This window comes from Lathyrus oleraceus, chromosome 3, assembly GCF_024323335.1.
Source record: "Lathyrus oleraceus cultivar Zhongwan6 chromosome 3, CAAS_Psat_ZW6_1.0, whole genome shotgun sequence".
NCBI lineage: Eukaryota > Viridiplantae > Streptophyta > Magnoliopsida > Fabales > Fabaceae > Lathyrus > Lathyrus oleraceus.
Genome location: NC_066581.1, coordinates 349,286,087 through 349,303,605, shown reverse-complemented (window position 1 = coordinate 349,303,605; position 17,519 = coordinate 349,286,087). Strand labels below are relative to the sequence as shown.

The following is a 17,519-nucleotide window of genomic DNA, read 5'->3' as shown; positions in this document are numbered from 1 at the left end:
ACGCTGCAATGGCTGCCGCAATGCAAGCGATGGCACAGGCTGTGCAGAACTTGCCAAATGCTGGTGGTGATGCTGGATCACGTAGCTTGGCGACTTTTCAGAGAGAGAATCCGCCGGTGTTTAAAGGGAAGCATGATCCAGATGCAGCCTTGGGATGGTTGAAAGAGATTGAGAGAATCTTCCGTGTTATGGATTGCACTCCAGCTCAGAAGGTTCGGTATGGTACTCACATGCTAGCAGTCGAAGCTGATGACTGGTGGCTAGAGACTCACGAGAGGTTGACCGTGGCAGGTGAAGTCATTACTTGGGATGTATTCCGCAGGGAATTCATGAGAAAGTATTATCCGGAAGATGTCCGTGGTAAGAAGGAAATTGAGTTCCTTGAGCTGAAGCAAGGAAACATGTCTGTCACTGATTATGCTGCGAAATTTGTGGAGCTGTCCAAATTTTACCCTCATTACACTGGTGCTGGTGCTGAATTTTCAAAGTGCATCAAGTTTGAAAATGGACTGCGCTCTGAAATTAAAAAGGCTGTTGGGTATCAGAAGATACGCATTTTTACTGAATTGGTTGATAGCTGCAGGATATTTGAAGAAGACAATAATGCTCATTACAAGATTGTCAGTGACCGCAGGGGCAAGCAACATCAAACTCGTGGCAAGCCGTATGATGCCCCAGTGGGAAAAGGGAAACAAGGAGCTGCTCCGGCTCAGAGGACTAGTAGGGGAGGTGCTCCTGCTGGTATAGTTTGCTTCAAATGTGGTCAGGCTGGTCATAAGAGTAATGTATGCACTGCTGAAGTAAAGAGGTGTTTTCGTTGTGGTAAGACTGGCCATGCAATAGCTGATTGCAAGCACAAGGAAATGATTTGTTTTAATTGTGGCGAAGAAGGGCATATTGGAAGTCAGTGTCAGAAGCCAAAGAAATCTCAAACTGGGAAGGTGTTCGCATTGACCGGAACTCAAACCTCCAGTGAGGACAGACTTATCCGAGGTACGTGTTATATTAATGGCTTTCCTCTTGTAGCTATTATTGACACAGGTGCGACTCATTCCTTTATATCTTTGGATTGTGCTGTGAAACTTAAGTTAGAGATATCTGAGATGTTTGGTAGTATGGTAATCGATACTCCTGCGAAGGGTTCAGTGACTACTACTTCGGTTTGTTTAAATTGTCCTTTGAGTATTTTTGGTAGAGACTTTGGGATGGACCTAGTGTGTCTTCCACTAGTGCAGATTGATGTTATTCTGGGTATGAACTGGTTGGTGTTTAACCGAGTTTCTATCAACTGTTTTGATAAGACGGTGGTCTTTCCTGAGATTGAGGAGGGAAGGAGTTTGTTTCTATCAGCAAGGCAAGTGAATGAGGAAGTAGCTGATGGGGCAGAGTTGTTTATGCTGTTAGCGACTTTGGAGGCTAAAGATAAACTGGTGATTGGCGATCTAGCCGTGGTGTGTGATTTTCCTGATGTGTTTCCGGAAGAGGTGAATGAATTACCGCCAGAGCGCGAAGTGGAGTTCTCGATTGATTTGGTACCTGGTACTAGGCCGATATCGATGGCTCCGTACCGTATGTCTGCTGTTGAGTTAACTGAATTGAAGAGTCAGTTGGAAGATCTGTTGGATAAGAAATTTATTCGTCCGAGTGTGTCACCGTGGGGTGCACCCGTGTTATTGGTTAAGAAGAAAGAAGGTACTATGAGGTTGTGTGTGGACTACAGGCAACTGAATAAAGTGACGATCAAGAATCGATATCCTTTGCCGAGGATTGATGATTTGATGGATCAGTTGGTTGGTGCAAGTGTGTTCAGCAAAATAGATTTGAGATCTGGATATCATCAGATCCGTGTGAAAACCGAGGATATTCAGAAGACTGCTTTCAGAACAAGGTATGGACATTATGAGTATTCTGTAATGCCTTTTGGTGTGACTAATGCACCTGGAGTATTTATGGAGTATATGAATAGGATTTTCCATCCGTACCTAGACAAGTTTGTTGTGGTGTTTATTGATGATATTTTGGTGTATTCGAAATCTGAAGAAGAGCATGCTGAGCATTTGAGAGTGGTTTTAGAAGTTCTACGAGAAAAGAAGTTATTTGCTAAATTGTCCAAGTGTGAATTTTGGTTAGGAGAGGTGAGTTTTCTTGGTCATGTGATTTCAAGAGGTGGCGTTGCTGTTGATCCTTCTAAGATAGAAGCGGTATCTAAGTGGGAAGCTCCGAAGTCTGTTGCTGAGATTCGAAGTTTCCTTGGTTTGTCTGGTTATTATAGGAAGTTCATTGAGGGATTTTCTAAGTTGGCGTTACCATTGACGATGTTGACTAGGAAGGGGCAAGCGTTTGTTTGGGACTCAAAATGTGAAGAAGGTTTCCAAGAGTTAAAGAGAAGGTTAACTACTGCTCCTATTCTGATATTACCGAGTTCGTCGGAACCATTTGAAGTTTACTGTGATGCTTCATTGTTGGGTTTGGGTGGCGTGTTGATGCAGAATAAGCAGGTTATAGCTTATGCTTCAAGACAGCTGAGGGTTCATGAGAGGAACTATCCGACGCACGATTTAGAGTTGGCGGCTGTGGTGTTTGTTCTGAAGTTGTGGAGGCATTACTTGTACGGGTCAAGATTTGAGGTTTTCAGTGACCATAAAAGTTTAAGGTATTTGTTTGATCAGAAAGAGCTGAATATGAGACAGAGAAGATGGTTAGAGTTTTTGAAGGATTATGACTTTGGTTTGAATTACCATCCGGGTAAAGCAAACGTAGTGGCTGATGCATTGAGTCGGAAATCATTACATATGTCTATGCTAATGGTGAAGGAATTGGATTTAATTGAGCAGTTTAGAGACTTGAGTTTGGTGTGTGAGAGTACTCACAATAGTGTTAAATTGGGAATGTTGAAGTTAACAAGTGGTATTCTGGATGAGATCAGAGAGGGTCAGAAATCCGATGTGCTTTTGGTTGATAAGTTGACTCTAGTGAATCAAGGTCAAGGTGGCGAATTCAGAGTTGATGAGAATGATGTTTTGAAATTTGGTAATCGGGTGTGTATTCCGGATGTTATCGAACTTAAGAAGAGTATTCTTGAAGAAGGACATCGTAGTGGCCTGAGTATTCATCCTGGAGCTACGAAGATGTATCATGATTTGAAAAAGTTATTTTGGTGGCCGGGAATGAAAAGAGAAATTGTGAGTTTTGTTTATTCCTGTTTGACTTGTCAGAAGTCAAAGATTGAGCATCAGAAGCCGTCTGGGCTAATGCAACCGTTGGCTATTCCAGAGTGGAAGTGGGATAGTATCAGTATGGATTTTGTTTCTGGTTTACCGAGGACAATTAAGAATTTTGAAGCTATTTGGGTGATTGTTGACAGATTGACAAAGTCGGCTCATTTCATTCCGATCAGAATGGACTATCCGTTAGAGAAATTAGCTGAGTTGTATATTGAGAAAATTGTAAGTTTGCATGGTATTCCGTCGAGTATTGTTTCGGACAGAGATCCTAGATTTACATCGAAATTCTGGGAAGGTTTGCAGAAGGCTTTGGGAACTAAACTGAGATTGAGCTCTGCATATCACCCGCAGACTGATGGTCAGACTGAGAGGACGATTCAGTCATTGGAGGATCTTTTGAGAGCTTGCGTTTTGGAAAAGGGAGGTGCTTGGGATTGTTATTTACCTTTGATTGAGTTTACCTACAACAATAGTTTTCATTCGAGTATTGGTATGGCACCGTTTGAAGCTTTGTATGGTAGGAGATGTCGGACACCGTTATGTTGGTATGAGTCCGGTGAGAGTGCTGTGGTTGGACCGGAGATTGTTCAACAGACTACATAAAAGATTAAGATGATTCAGGAGAAGATGAGAATTGCTCAGAGTCGTCAGAAGAGTTATCATGACAAGAGGAGGAAATCACTTGAGTTCCGAGAGGGAGATCACGTGTTTCTTCGTGTTACTCCGATAACTGGGGTTGGTCGAGCTTTGAAGTCAAAGAAGTTGACACCTCGATTTATTGGTCCTTATCAGATTTTGGAGAGGATAGGAGAGGTAGCCTATCGTATCGCTTTACCGCCGTCACTTGCGAATTTGCATGAGGTTTTTCATGTGTCTCAGTTGAGGAGGTACATTCATGATCCGTCGCATGTGATCCAAGTAGATGATGTACAGGTAAGAGATAACCTGACTGTTGAAATATCGCCTATGAGGATTGAGGATCGAGAGTTGAAGCAGTTGCGGGGTAAAGAGATTGCCTTAGTGAAAGTAGCTTGGGGAGGACCAGCAGGTGGCAATGTGACTTGGGAACTGGAGAGTCAGATGAAAGAGTCTTATCCAGAGTTATTTGCTTGAGGTATGTTTTCGAGGACGAAAACTCTTTTAGTGGGGGAGAGTTGTAACACCCCGAATAAAATAAGAGAATTATTTAAATTGAGTTAATAATATATTTATTAATTTAATTAAATAAATTGAATTATTGGATTATTATTATTATTATTATTTGGAATAATAATTAGTGGAAAATATATATAAGTTGGAATAAGAGAAAAGGGTTTTCATTGTTGGTAAAGAGTTTTCACGTGAAACAAAGAAGCGGCTGAAAAGTGGAAAGTGGAGAAAGGGCAAAGAGGAAGAGCTAGAGAGCAAAGGTTGAAGAACGGAAAAGCTTGAAGCTTAGAGATTGCCGGATTATCTCAGGTAAGGGGAGTTTATCGTCGTTTAATGGGTATTATAGATTAACATGTCATGGATAGTGATAAACCGTGGAATTGACCCTAATTGGGATGTTGAATGCTGAAATATTGTGATGAATAAGTTGTATTAAAGCTGTAATTGAGTCCGTAATTGTGTGAGTCGTGTTCCCCCGAACGTATAGCTTTTTACGGAAATTGAATCGGAGGTCCGGAAGTCCTCCAACGGCGGAAAATGCGGAGAACTCTGCATTCTGCCTTGTGTTAGCGCAGGAACTGCTGTTTTGTCTGCGTTAACCGGTTAACCCAGGGCGTTAACCGGTTAACACTGTTATATTTTGTGGAAATGTGCTGTTTTGCCTGCGTTAACCGGTTAACCCAGGGCGTTAACCGGTTAACACTGTTGCGTTTTGCCAGAAAGTGTGTTTTGCCAGAAAGTGTGTTTTGTCCTGCGTTAACCGGTTAACCCAGGGCGTTAACCGGTTAACACTGTTGGAAATTGGAAAAAATTGATATTTTAATGTTGTGAACATAATTGGTTATTGGCCTATTATCGTTAATTTTGATGAGTAACTTTGTTGAGTTTATGTTATGAAGCGTTGATACAAATATGTTGATAAGTTGTGTTAAAGTTGTTGAAAATACTGAGTTGTAGGCTTGGTGAGCCAAAGTTGATTATAAGTTGATTATAAGTTGATTTTGTTGAAAACATTGTTGTATTGCTATTCTTATTATGTTGTCGACAGTTTAAAGTCGTGTATGCCATGTACATTCATATGCATTAAGTCGGAGCTTTGCTCACACCACGTTGGCCTGGATTGGCAAAATCTTAAGTTGAAAGTTGAAGGCTTATGCCTTGATGCCCAATAAAATGGCAATGATTTTAAGTTAGGAGTTTTACTCCGAATGGTACCACATGCATGACGAGTCGAGTCTCATTTGAGTTGCATTTTGTTGGCTTGTTGTATGGATATTTAATTTAATTGAGGAGTGGAATTGTGTTGATATTAAGTATGATGTTTGAGTTGATGTGCCGTTCCTGGATGTATGTTACGATTAGGGTGATGAAATGTGTGAATTTACTTAGCATTACATGATGATTTATAATGCTTATTATATCGATTGAGGAACTCGCCCTTACAACTATTTTTCAGGTAACGAACAAATGAGTTGAGTGGAAGCTAATGCTTGGAGTCTAGTGTAGTCTACTTAGAGGGTCGTGCTCTGATAGATGTAACATCGGGAGGGAACATTTTTAATATTGTTGTTGATGATTGTTGAACCAGTTTACATGTAGTATGTTGCATGTTTTGAATGATCGATTTGATCTCTATCCGCTGCGTATTGTGCAAATGTTTTATGTTTTGAGTTAATGAAAGAGCATGACAGTTATTATGATGTGAAATGTTGTGTGACACCCTTGATTGCATATTTACTCTGATTGATATGTGTTATTTTAATTAAATATTTGGGGTATTTTAGAAGGGTGTTACACTAGTAACACAAGGAACAAGATATTCATGAATCGCTTCAAAATGTTTTTGCTCATATAGCACTGTGTATGATTTCTTATGCGCCTTAAACTCTTTGATAACTTGTTTATAGACAAATGTATAATTTTCCTCTCCTTTATCGAGCCAAAATAAAACATCGCGATAACCGTATTTACCATCACCCTTAACATTTATGATCCGTTCAACGTATTTGTGCATAAAAACTTCCATCTCTTTAATGTATATGATTTTTGATAAATATGGTGAAGGAGATGGGTTGATAATACAAGAAACTTTGAAAATACTTTTTTTTCTTCCGATTTTGAAGTTGGAGAATCCAGAAAAAGTGTGTCAACATTTTTGAAATATGAAGAAGACCACATCGTTAAATTGTCACTCTGTGTTGGTTTGACCTTTTTAGGAGAACCCTTTGTTTTTACCGGTTGTGATGGTGGTTTCAAATTTGTGGTTTCTGGATAAGAAACCTTCGTCAATTTCTCTTTGATATGCAGTTTCATGTTGTCACCAGCTTTCAAAAATCTCTCTTGAATCACTTCCCATTTGGTCATGATAGATATACTTGATTTACCATCCTTCATCATACCATCATCATCAAATCAGATCCTTTTCTAGTGGGTGTAAACCTCATCCATTCGTATGAGTCTATCAAGTTTCATCTTCTTTGAAATTAAACAAGCACGTAGAAGACCATGTGTCTTCCTAAGTGTATAACCATACTTTGTTCTATTTGAACTTACTTTCTCAACTCGTTTGGCTTCGTGATAAATAAAACTCAATCCCACTCGAGATATATTGCCCTCTAACCATTAATAAAGATCTTTGTCTCTAAATTTGTGTTCTAACATTGTAATATTGTGACTAAATGATGTTTGTATCTAGTTAGTATGATTTTGGATAATTTAGTTCATGAAGTCCAAACCTCTGCATAAATCACCTTTACTATTTCCCAACCAACTCTTCAATGAAGCATAAGCAGATTCAACTATGTTAGTTTTTGTATTTCCAAAGTGTCTAACATGATCGGTCCAAGCACAAACAATATTCTCCTTCACATGGTCTAGAATTTTACTTTCAACATATTTCAATAAATCAAGATATTTCTCACACACCCTTCTGAAATGTATTATAGATTCCACATATAACTCTTTCATAGAAGAGTTTATTATAACATTCAGACATCCATTATGATTTCCAATATCACACTAGATTTGACCATTTCCCATATTCACCCTTGTTCTATTTTGGAACAATAAATAAAGATAGACGTGGAAGCTACAATGAAGGAGGACTTCTGATGCAGCAGAGCGGGGGGTGTACCTGCAAGGTTAGAACTCTGACGCTCAACTCAGTATGTGAAATAGTATAGAGTATTCAAATTATGTTTAAAACTTGTTACCTGAAATGACGTCACGCCCTATATATAGGGAGGAAAGCGACTTCGTTCTCTTTCAGCTATAGAATCCAGAGGACCGTTGGATGTTCCTGAGTTATAGATCTCCTGCAGCGAGGTACAAGATAGTCCAATGGTCGGGAGAAGATTCTAGAAGTGCAACCAGGTAGCTGGTTGATATATTTTGGTCCAGAGTGACCTATCTTAGGGTGGTCGGATTGAGAGGGATATGGTCGACCCAAAATAGTTGCCCCAAGCCCGAATGCTTGAGTATCAAGGTGAAGGCTTGGAGAATTTCTTCCATGGCTTTGAATCACCCCTCTCAATGCTTATGCTATTTGGAACGTCAAACGTCTATTCGGAAGCATCATAATGATCATTCTTGGAAACTAAAACACTCTAGTGTTACGTGTGAGAAATGTGATTGTTGATATGCCACTTTCTTTTCATATTGTCAGTACATAAGTATAGGAAGAACTAGAGTCACTTACCTTTTAGACCTTCCTTTTCTCTTCATTCTTAAGAATTTACCTCTTTTCCCCCTTTGAAACATCATCTTCTTGTACTTGAGATTATTATCGCGAAATAGATAACAAAATCATTGAAGACCGTGAGAGGGAACCTGGTGAACCTATCGTCTCCTTGGGAAGGTTCCATATATTCTTCATTTATTTCTATTTTTACCAAATAGGGGAGTCTGGATATGGCTTTCTTTGAAGTGGGAGAATCGTTGTTTCAGGGTCTCACTTCCCTTGGTGATGACGATAGAATATGTAGCGAGTATGGTAAATGTACCACCCCCTATATGAATATCTCTTCTCTGTGCTTAAGTCTCCATTGGAGCACTAGATCAAAGCTTAATCAATTAGGTTTTATTTATCGTTTTCATTGCAATTTATATTCCATTTCAATTGTTTACCATGATTCTGATTATGAATACTGCTTTGATTGTGTTTTCCCTCACCATGACTAAGTAATCCATTAGGGACTAAGGGTCATAGAGCTGATCTCATGACTATTTATATGATCCATCACAAATAACTTACGAGAGTATTTTGTCCATATTTATTTTAATACCTGAGTCCATGCATTCCAACCCCTGTATGAAAGTAGAGAGTTCTCAGGTACCGACGGTAGTCTGAAAGGATATGTATTGGTACCAGAGCGTGGGTTTTAAAACAAACGAGTTAAATACAACGAAAGTGCTTGGATGAGGTTGAGAAAAGTTCCAATTTTTTAGATAACCAAAAGTAACAAATCCTTGACGAATAATTTGGTTGTGCGAATGCCAACAAATTATTCGTCATTGATAGGACAACACCCTGGCGAAAGCAGGTGTTGTCCATATTTATCTATTTTCTATAAATTGTGTCTAAACTCTCATAATAGAAGTGAATCAAAACATATGAACATGTCAGAGTAAGAATCGTGACCCTAATTCATGTTTGTCTCATTTTGATTTAAGTGATTTTCATTTAAATTATTTTCTCGATAAGTGCTTTTTAAATAAGTTGTTTTATAAAATCTTAATGTTTGATCTCTCTAGATATACACTGATAGAACGAAGTTCGGTATTCAACTCATTGGTTCTTGTGGTTCAATAATATTTTACTACTTCACACAGATGTGCACTTGCGGTGGGTCAACATTTTTTGATCAGCGCTTCAATCACGTCTTTAAGTTAGATGCAATCTTCTGTGTTATCATCGTGTCCTCTGTGGAAACGACGGTACTCTGATTTATCCGTTTGGGTCGACTCTCGAATGGGATAGGTAGGTTCGATACATGCCTTTTAGGACTCTGTGTTGAAGCATTCTTAGTAAATCTGATCCCAGGAATTATTCAAAGGTTTATATTTTTTGTATCTGTCGTACGCCCCCTATCAGTGTCATGTTTTCTCCGACAGGATTCCTTCCCTGTCGGACGATCAGAACTTGCGTCGACGGCCAAGCTCGGGTTTTCCAAGCAAGTATTTATATTTTATTCCAACGTTATCTATGGTTGGGCCATGTTTAGCATCTTCTGAGTCATTTTTACCTCCTTATTTCCCATCTTAGTGCAAAAAGGATGGTTGTAGAGGAGGTCATTCTCGAAGATCTAACATTGGAGGGCTTCTTAGCCCCCTCAACCTCTACCATAACTTGAGTAAATTAATAAATGCATGACAATAGGCTCTCCTTCTCTCTTTGCATGATCCTACTCAAGGTTGTTATAGTAATCGGTTGCCTCTTCTGGGCGGTGAGGTAATCACAAAAATCCACTCATGACTCAATACAACCGTCAGGAAGATCGTTTAACCACAACCTATCTAGTCCAGCCAAGGTTAATTCTAGCAGCTTCCACTTGGAGGTATCGTCAACACTGTAGTAATTAATTCGGTCATTGACGAGTTTGACGTATTTGTCGGGGTCTCCCTTTCCATCATACTCTCCCAATTTGGTAGGTTTTTGCATTGACTTGGGGATCTTACTTTCTAAGATCCGGGAACATAAGGTATGCTTATGCTTCACCTTTCTCGAATGGTGTTCGCCACGATACATGGATGAAGCGTGATTTCCTTGATCCTTTCCCATGCTTCGGGAAGGAAAACTGCATTTTCCGCCTTTCAAACGGTCTTCGACTTCTGAACATTGGCTCTCTTTGTTGTAGACGGATTCGGCCATACGGAACGGTCTCTCCAAGATACAACCTCCTAAGCTGAGTTTTCCCAAGGTTAAGGCTTTCTTCTAAGCGAAGGAATATTTCCTTTATCACCTTGGTGTTCTGTTATTGAAAGATGTTGTAGATACCATTGAGCAACTCGTTCGTTCCTAGGTTTGCTTCGAGAATGCCAAAACCATGTGATATCTCGGGTCGCTCAACAGGAAAAAAAGTCAGAACACCAAGCGGTGAAGCTTGGACAATCCTTATTCTTGGAGGAGGTAGGATTATATCTGGCCGTGGAGGAAAGTCGGTGTCAAAATTCATTTTTCCAAGAGGAGGAGTGGTGTTTGGCCGATTGATCATCATCGATGCTACGACGATAACAACCAGGGAGGCTTCATACACGGTAGCAGAATGAATAGCACTATATCAAGCCATCTTCACAGATCAAATAAGTCATAGATATGGAGGATTGAAGATCCGAAAATTTGATAAACTTTAATAGGTGTAGAATTTGAATCAATCGATCGCAACCAAAATTTTTGCTCGATTTTATGGATCTTCGTTCAGGATTTAAAGAAAACCCCACACTCAAAAACTAAATGCAAAGGTATATAATCTTAAGAACGCGGGAATCAAAAGTCATTTCTCATAGGCTGGGCCACTGTTCCATTATAGAATCAGAAATATAGATATATGTGGAAGTTGCGATAGAGGAGGACTTTCGATGCGGTGGAGTGGGGGTGTACCTGCAAGGTTAGCACTCTGAGGCACAAGTCAGTATGTCAAAGAGTAGGGGGTATTCAAATTATGTTTGAAACTTGTTACTTGAAATGGCGTCATTCTCTATACGTAGGGGCAAGGATAACATCTTCGCTATCTTTCAGCAGTAGAATCCGGAGGACCATTTGATGTGTTTGAGATATAGATCTCTTGCAGTGACGTACAAGATAGCCCAATGGTCAGGAGAAGATTCTAGAAGTACAACCAGATGGCTGGTTGAGATATTTTGGTCAAGAGTTGCCTATCCCAGGGTGGTCGGATTTAGAGGGATATGGTCGGCCCAGAATAACACTTGTATTTGTTTGGTCCCTATCGTAGGCTTAAGTATACTTCTCATATTTTTTGTTATGTGATACCTATAAAGTAATGCATATAATGTAGGAAATGCATTTGCAACTGAATTCATCAGTGCGGTATCGCGATCAGTGATAATGACATTAGCATATTTTCTTGGTCCTTCGACATAGTCTGACACACTTCTAAAGCCCAAGTAACATTGTCCTTTTTTCACTTTCCAAAAATACAAACCCAACTAAAAAGTCATCTCTGTAGAAGTAACACCAACAATTTCCACAAGTGGAAGCCTGTACTTGTTGGTCTTATATGCTAAATCAATAATTAGTACAATGAGAAATGGTTGAACAACTTTATCAAATCAGGATGACTTCAAAATATATCTCGAATTATTTCTCCATCCTCGCACACTCTGTGTCTAGATACATAATGGTTATCATCCAAAAGTTTCAACAATATTTTCATTTCAGTTATATCCCCTCGTATCGCCTTGTTGTTTCGGGAACAAACATTGTATACTTGCTTGATATTTAACATATTTTGAGCTATTTTCTGTTTCAAAGTCGCAAGTATGTTTTTGGACTGCATCATGTTCAATGTCATGTTAGGAACAATTTCCTTCTCTTCAGGATTCAGGCGACGTGCAATTGGATGATCGGCTAAGTTGCGACATATGTCATGATTATGTATACCAAAAATCATATTAAATGTTCATGTGTTATTTTCCATAAGGTAGTCATGCAACTTTAAAGGACACTCAGATCTCGTCAAACCAGCATCATCCTATTTCAACTTTCGGATAGGTTTTGTGTACTTGCCACTTCTTTCGCATTTCAGTGTCACAAATTTTTGTTTCTATCAGAGCCATTATCTAATCTCCTTATTACAATGTCAAACCCCAATTTGACAGTCTCCGTGCAGATCAATTAGAGCATATGCTCAAAAACAACAAACTCCTGATTATTTGTAAACTGTTTACCAACATCCCTTAACATCCATAGACACATTAGTTTTGGGGTAAACATCAGAGTGTACCATATTGAAGACCAATCATAACATAGAAGAAATTAAAATATGATCAAAAGAAACATTGAACTAATTTGGAAATACAATTCCATATGACATTCAATAAAAATTCAAAAATACAATTCCAGACGCAACATTCATTTTTTCAGACCAAAAATCAGATTCTAGCAAGTAATGAGGAAGAAATGTTGTTTTGAAGTAGAAAATTTAATTGAGTGTGGAATAAGGTTTTGGTAGGATTTGAAGAAGAAATGTGGTTTTGAAGTAGAAAACTTGATTGAGTGTGGAATGAGGTTTTGATAGGATTTGAAGAAGAAATGGTATGATCATGAGTGAAGTAAACATGGAATGTGGTGTTTTATTAAATTTTCTGCTTGATAAATCCAAAGATATATTTCCAAATTAATTTTTGAAAAAATGGGGATGTGTCTCAATTAGAACGTGTTTGAATCTATATTAGATGCGTTCAAAAATATACTTACATGGTCGGTTCGTCTACTATAAGAGTGGAAAGAGAAACCCAAAAATTAATCGCATAATCCCATGCATTTTTCACTTATGATAATTTGTCATTGCACTTTACACCAAAAATGTATAAAATAGATAACAGGACCAAACATAATGGATACTAAAGAACCATTTTAATGGTATGGAAAGCTTCTGCTACTGAAATTCATTTTCATCAAAATTTATAATATTACAAAACACACATTCTTATTCTAAAAATTCACTAACATGTAATACTTTTTCTATGAATAGATATCACGACGGACATCAGACACGACTTCGATTCTGACACATTGATATCAATGATGATTTGAAAAAATACATAAATTAAACATAACCATAAGTGTCAGAATCGTGTTGATATCCGACATTGACACGAACCCACCCTTTTTTTAGAGGTGTGAGTGTTGATGAGCTAGAACTATGGTTTGTTCAAAGTACCTTCAACAAAAACAACTACAGATACAACAATTTTTAGACTTGTGTATCCGGAAAAAGTCTTAAATATCCAACACAAGCCAAGAAAAGAAGTGAGTTTTACACTTAAAATAAAACTTTATCTATTAATCTCCCTTGCCAGCTATTCTTGTAGTAGCTGAGTATGTTCCTAAGATTGCGCTTATCACCCCCGCAATAATAATCGAAATGCAAGTTGTTATCTGAAAGAAAAAAAAATTAAACATGCAACTTGCTATTTAATTTGAATATTTGCTCATAAAAGCATAGAATGATTACAAAGAAGTCTTGATTGAAATACCTGCATATTTGATACTCTGCCACTGTGTAGCTTGAGATAACATGCACAAGGATAAATAAGGGCCTGTGATAAAAACACGAAGAATAAGTAAATAAATATATGCTTTTATAATGTTTTTACATAATAAGGAAAATAAACATGAATAGAGAACTTACAACTATCATTGACATCAAAGAACCAATTAGTGCCATCACAGAACCTGCAATAAATTTGAAAAAATGTTAAACACCATAAATTCATTCTCTGTCATGAAGTTAAATCTTATCTGGCTACAATCACAGTCATCCGCTGTTTTTTAAAACCAAGGTCACGTGTGAACAAAGTAATGTGCATCATTATTCTAAAAATCTTAAGCAAATGCAACCAAAATCGTCATTGTTTTTCGTTGCGAAGACCTCTTACACCTTTATATTGCAGTTCTAAACTGCAATATAGAAGTATGTATGATGTGCATGATGTTGAGATTGGTATGGAAAATACTTACCAAAATATGGAAAAGAGAGAGCCACAGCTAAGCTTGCAAGAACTAAAGTTGTTCTGATAACAATAGACATGGCATAACATCTTAGTCTAGGAAAAGGAACAAGTTCCTCTATGCTTGATACAATCGGCAACAATGTTAAGGCATATTTTGCTAGAGGAGTCACAACCTATATAAAACACAGGAAATTGTTTAAATGTGTGATAAATTTAATAAAACATAAGTTAAAAAGAAAGAGATTAATTTTGCATTCTTACTGTTGTCCAGATTGCTATCTTTGATGCATATAACTCTTTTGGCATGTTTAAGGTAAACTGAGATTCAACTTTGTCACCAAACAGTAAATATCCAACTACTCCTACACTAAAGTACATAACAAGAGAGAAAACAACACTGCACAAGAAAATAAAATGAATGAGCAGTGATCTTGAGTAATGTTATTTTACTCTCTAAAATGAGAATACAAGTTAGAGGAGAAAAGTCTCCAAATTCAATAAAGGATTTTATGCTAACCTGATATATAGAACTAATGGGAACTTGGACTGATCCTTCATGGAAGAGTAGACATTTGGAAAAACAGCATGGCCAGCAAATCCATACCCAAAGAGACCAATTGATACAGATATGTTTTCAATGTCTAAAAATTTCGTTCTAGGATTGCTAAATCCAATTCGGTTTACTGCACCAGCCCAAAACAAGCAAAGTGCTACAAGTGTTGTTGCAAATATTCCTCCAGCTGAATACAAAGGTGAAACGGTCATTAAGAGCTACATTTCAAAAACAGAAATTGTAAAAGAATTAAAGAACATGTGATTTGACCAAGAAACCAGTGTTAGAAATCACAGATCACGGAAAATAATGACTTTTTCTTCAAAGGCCGCTATGTTATATAGCCATTGTTTGACAAAACCTTGTACTAAATAGCATAACTATAATGCTATAGTCATTATTCGACAACAATGTAAGAATCTAACCTGAAATATATGAGAGAAGGCTTAAATCTCGCAACCAAACTGTCGGTAAAACTAGAAGAGCTGCAGTGATGCCAAAAACTTGATGTGTACTAAGCTCTGTACCAGCTAAGTTCATGGCGGTGTTGGGGAAAAGTGATGCGAGGTTATCACTGACAAGTGTGATATACTCAACACAAGAACCCTACAAATAAAAACTATGCACCTTTCAGCCCATATGAGAGAAAATTTTGAAAAAGAACATATAAAAAGAATTGCTCACAGATCAAACTCTTGAACTTACAAATAGTTCCAGGTATAAAATGATCTGCATTCAGACAAAACGTAGTTGTTAGATTTCACTTGATATTCACAAACACGCGAAAACACACTCACACACACAAGTCTTATTGTACTCACCGCGATCCCCAAGCGACCTGCAACTCCAAATGCAGCCTGACCAATATCTGGATAGGTCTTGAGGTCAGGACAGCTTTGTAAACATCTCATCATTAAAATTCCAGTATAGAAACAAGCGACCGCAAACAGCAGCAGTATTAGAAGGCTCAACCACCCTCCTTCTTTAACTGCATATGGAATGGTCATAAGCCCTATCCCACATAATATATTGATCCCTTCATTCAAAACAAATTTTATATTACTATACGCAAATGAAAAATTCTAGAAGAAGCTAAGATGATATATAATCATACCATTAATTACTGATTGTGAAAAGGAACTTTGCCTCTCTGGTGACGAAAATTCAGTGGCAGAAACTTTTGGACAGCTGGCATGTGATCGAAGCTGAGGTTTCAATGTAGGTTCCTCTTTTCCGATTGAAATTTTCTCGTCAGAAACAAGAGGTAAAGTCAAGGAATTGGAATATTCATCTTGGGTGGATTCCATAGAGAAACTACTCTTCTCTGTTAAACCAATTATCCTGAAGAAATTAATTCCAGGTGGTGTTTGACTTACACTTGTTAACATGTCCATAGATCGCCTACACATTTCAACAAACAGATTAAGTGCACCTTTCCAAAACACCAAAATCAAACTAACTAAAAACCTATAAACATTTAAGGAACAATCCTAAACCCAGCATTGTAGTTATTATTGATCAGCATGATGGGAATATGTTGTTGTAATGCCAACCTCCCCATATTAAAATCAATGGTGAATTTCATAGTAATTATCATTTTTTAAAATAAAAAGTCTAAGAAAATTAATGACTACATGAAATTGAATGTAGGTGATGACAATGTTACAAAAAATAAAATAAAATTAAGAAAGCTATACCTATAGGATTGAGGCCATGAGGTATTGAAGTCAACCTCATTGGATAAATTTCTGGAAGGAGGTGAATTATTAACCTCTGATTCGGTATCATCATCCAAATTATCAAAAACCCTTTCTGCTTGATTTTCTTCATCATCTGTTTGAAAATCATCCTCACGGTCAGGAACAAGATCTTCATCAAACTTCATTTTACCTCTTGGCATGTTAACGTTCATGAAATGCTGATTTCCTCTAAAGTATATATCTTACAAAAAGAGAGAGGAAGACGACGATTGAAATTCAAAGAAACAAACCAATAATGTGATAATGTTCCTGTTGCTTTCAACAGCTGCCATAGAAATGCTTTCTCTTATATTTCTCTTCTAATAATTGTCACGTTTTTTTTTCTTTCTTTCCTATTTCCTTCCGGTCCTATTCCATCCTGTTCCGGTCCTATTCCATCCTGTTGGACAAATTATTTTTTCTAATATATTTGATTATTGAATGAATATGAACTATATTCGGGCTAAATACATCAATTATTCGATAAATTTATAAAATAAATTGTCTCTTATAAATTGTTCGGTGGGAGTATTATTAATTTTTTTAATAAAATAATATAAAAAATTATTTATTAAATTAAAGTAGAATATTTGAAATGATTTTTCAACAATGGCGGAGTAATTTTTCAAATAAGTTGACTAGGATTTTTCCTCTAGATGTTGACACTCAATAAAAAGAAAAAATATCTATATAGATAGGTAATCTTGCCCAAAATATCTGGGTGTGGTGTTTATTTACTAAAATATTATAATAAAAATTTATAAAAAATATATACAATATTATTTTTTCTTTAATCAATGTACTATAAGTAAAATAATGTATAAAAAATTGTTAATAATATTAAGTACTAGGAATTTAATTTCTAAATAACATTATTTAAAAAAATACACTATTTATTGCTATTTAATAAAATTTAAATTACTAATTCATATTATTTTTTCTTTTTTGCTATTTAGCAAAATTTTATTTACTAATTCATATTAATTTTTCTTGTGTTTAATCTCATAAACAAAGGAGTCATTTTCAATTTAATTTAGAGCTGAAAATAAGTCTAATCGAGTCGAACTCGCCTCAGTCAACTTATTCAACTCAAATTTTAGTTTGAATTTGACATAATTTTTTTAAACTCAAACTCGATTCATTATAAATTTACAAACAACT

The 17,519-nt window shown here is 36.9% G+C and overlaps 1 protein-coding gene across 1 annotated transcript; it reads right to left on the bottom strand.

The window, feature by feature from the left end:
* Positions 1 to 12,983: 12,983 nt before the first annotated feature.
* Positions 12,984 to 16,730, bottom strand: LOC127127609 (amino acid transporter AVT1E). Its single transcript, XM_051056861.1, has 11 exons — positions 16,317 to 16,730; positions 15,734 to 16,020; positions 15,441 to 15,655; positions 15,325 to 15,348; positions 15,045 to 15,225; positions 14,584 to 14,806; positions 14,328 to 14,463; positions 14,074 to 14,239; positions 13,745 to 13,788; positions 13,590 to 13,652; positions 12,984 to 13,491 (listed from the first exon to the last, which is right to left on the bottom strand). Exons 1-11 carry the CDS (start codon positions 16,529 to 16,531, stop codon positions 13,396 to 13,398), a joined length of 1,650 nt encoding a protein of 549 aa, XP_050912818.1. The 5' UTR covers positions 16,532 to 16,730; the 3' UTR covers positions 12,984 to 13,395.
* Between the last annotated feature and the right edge of the window lie 789 nt (positions 16,731 to 17,519).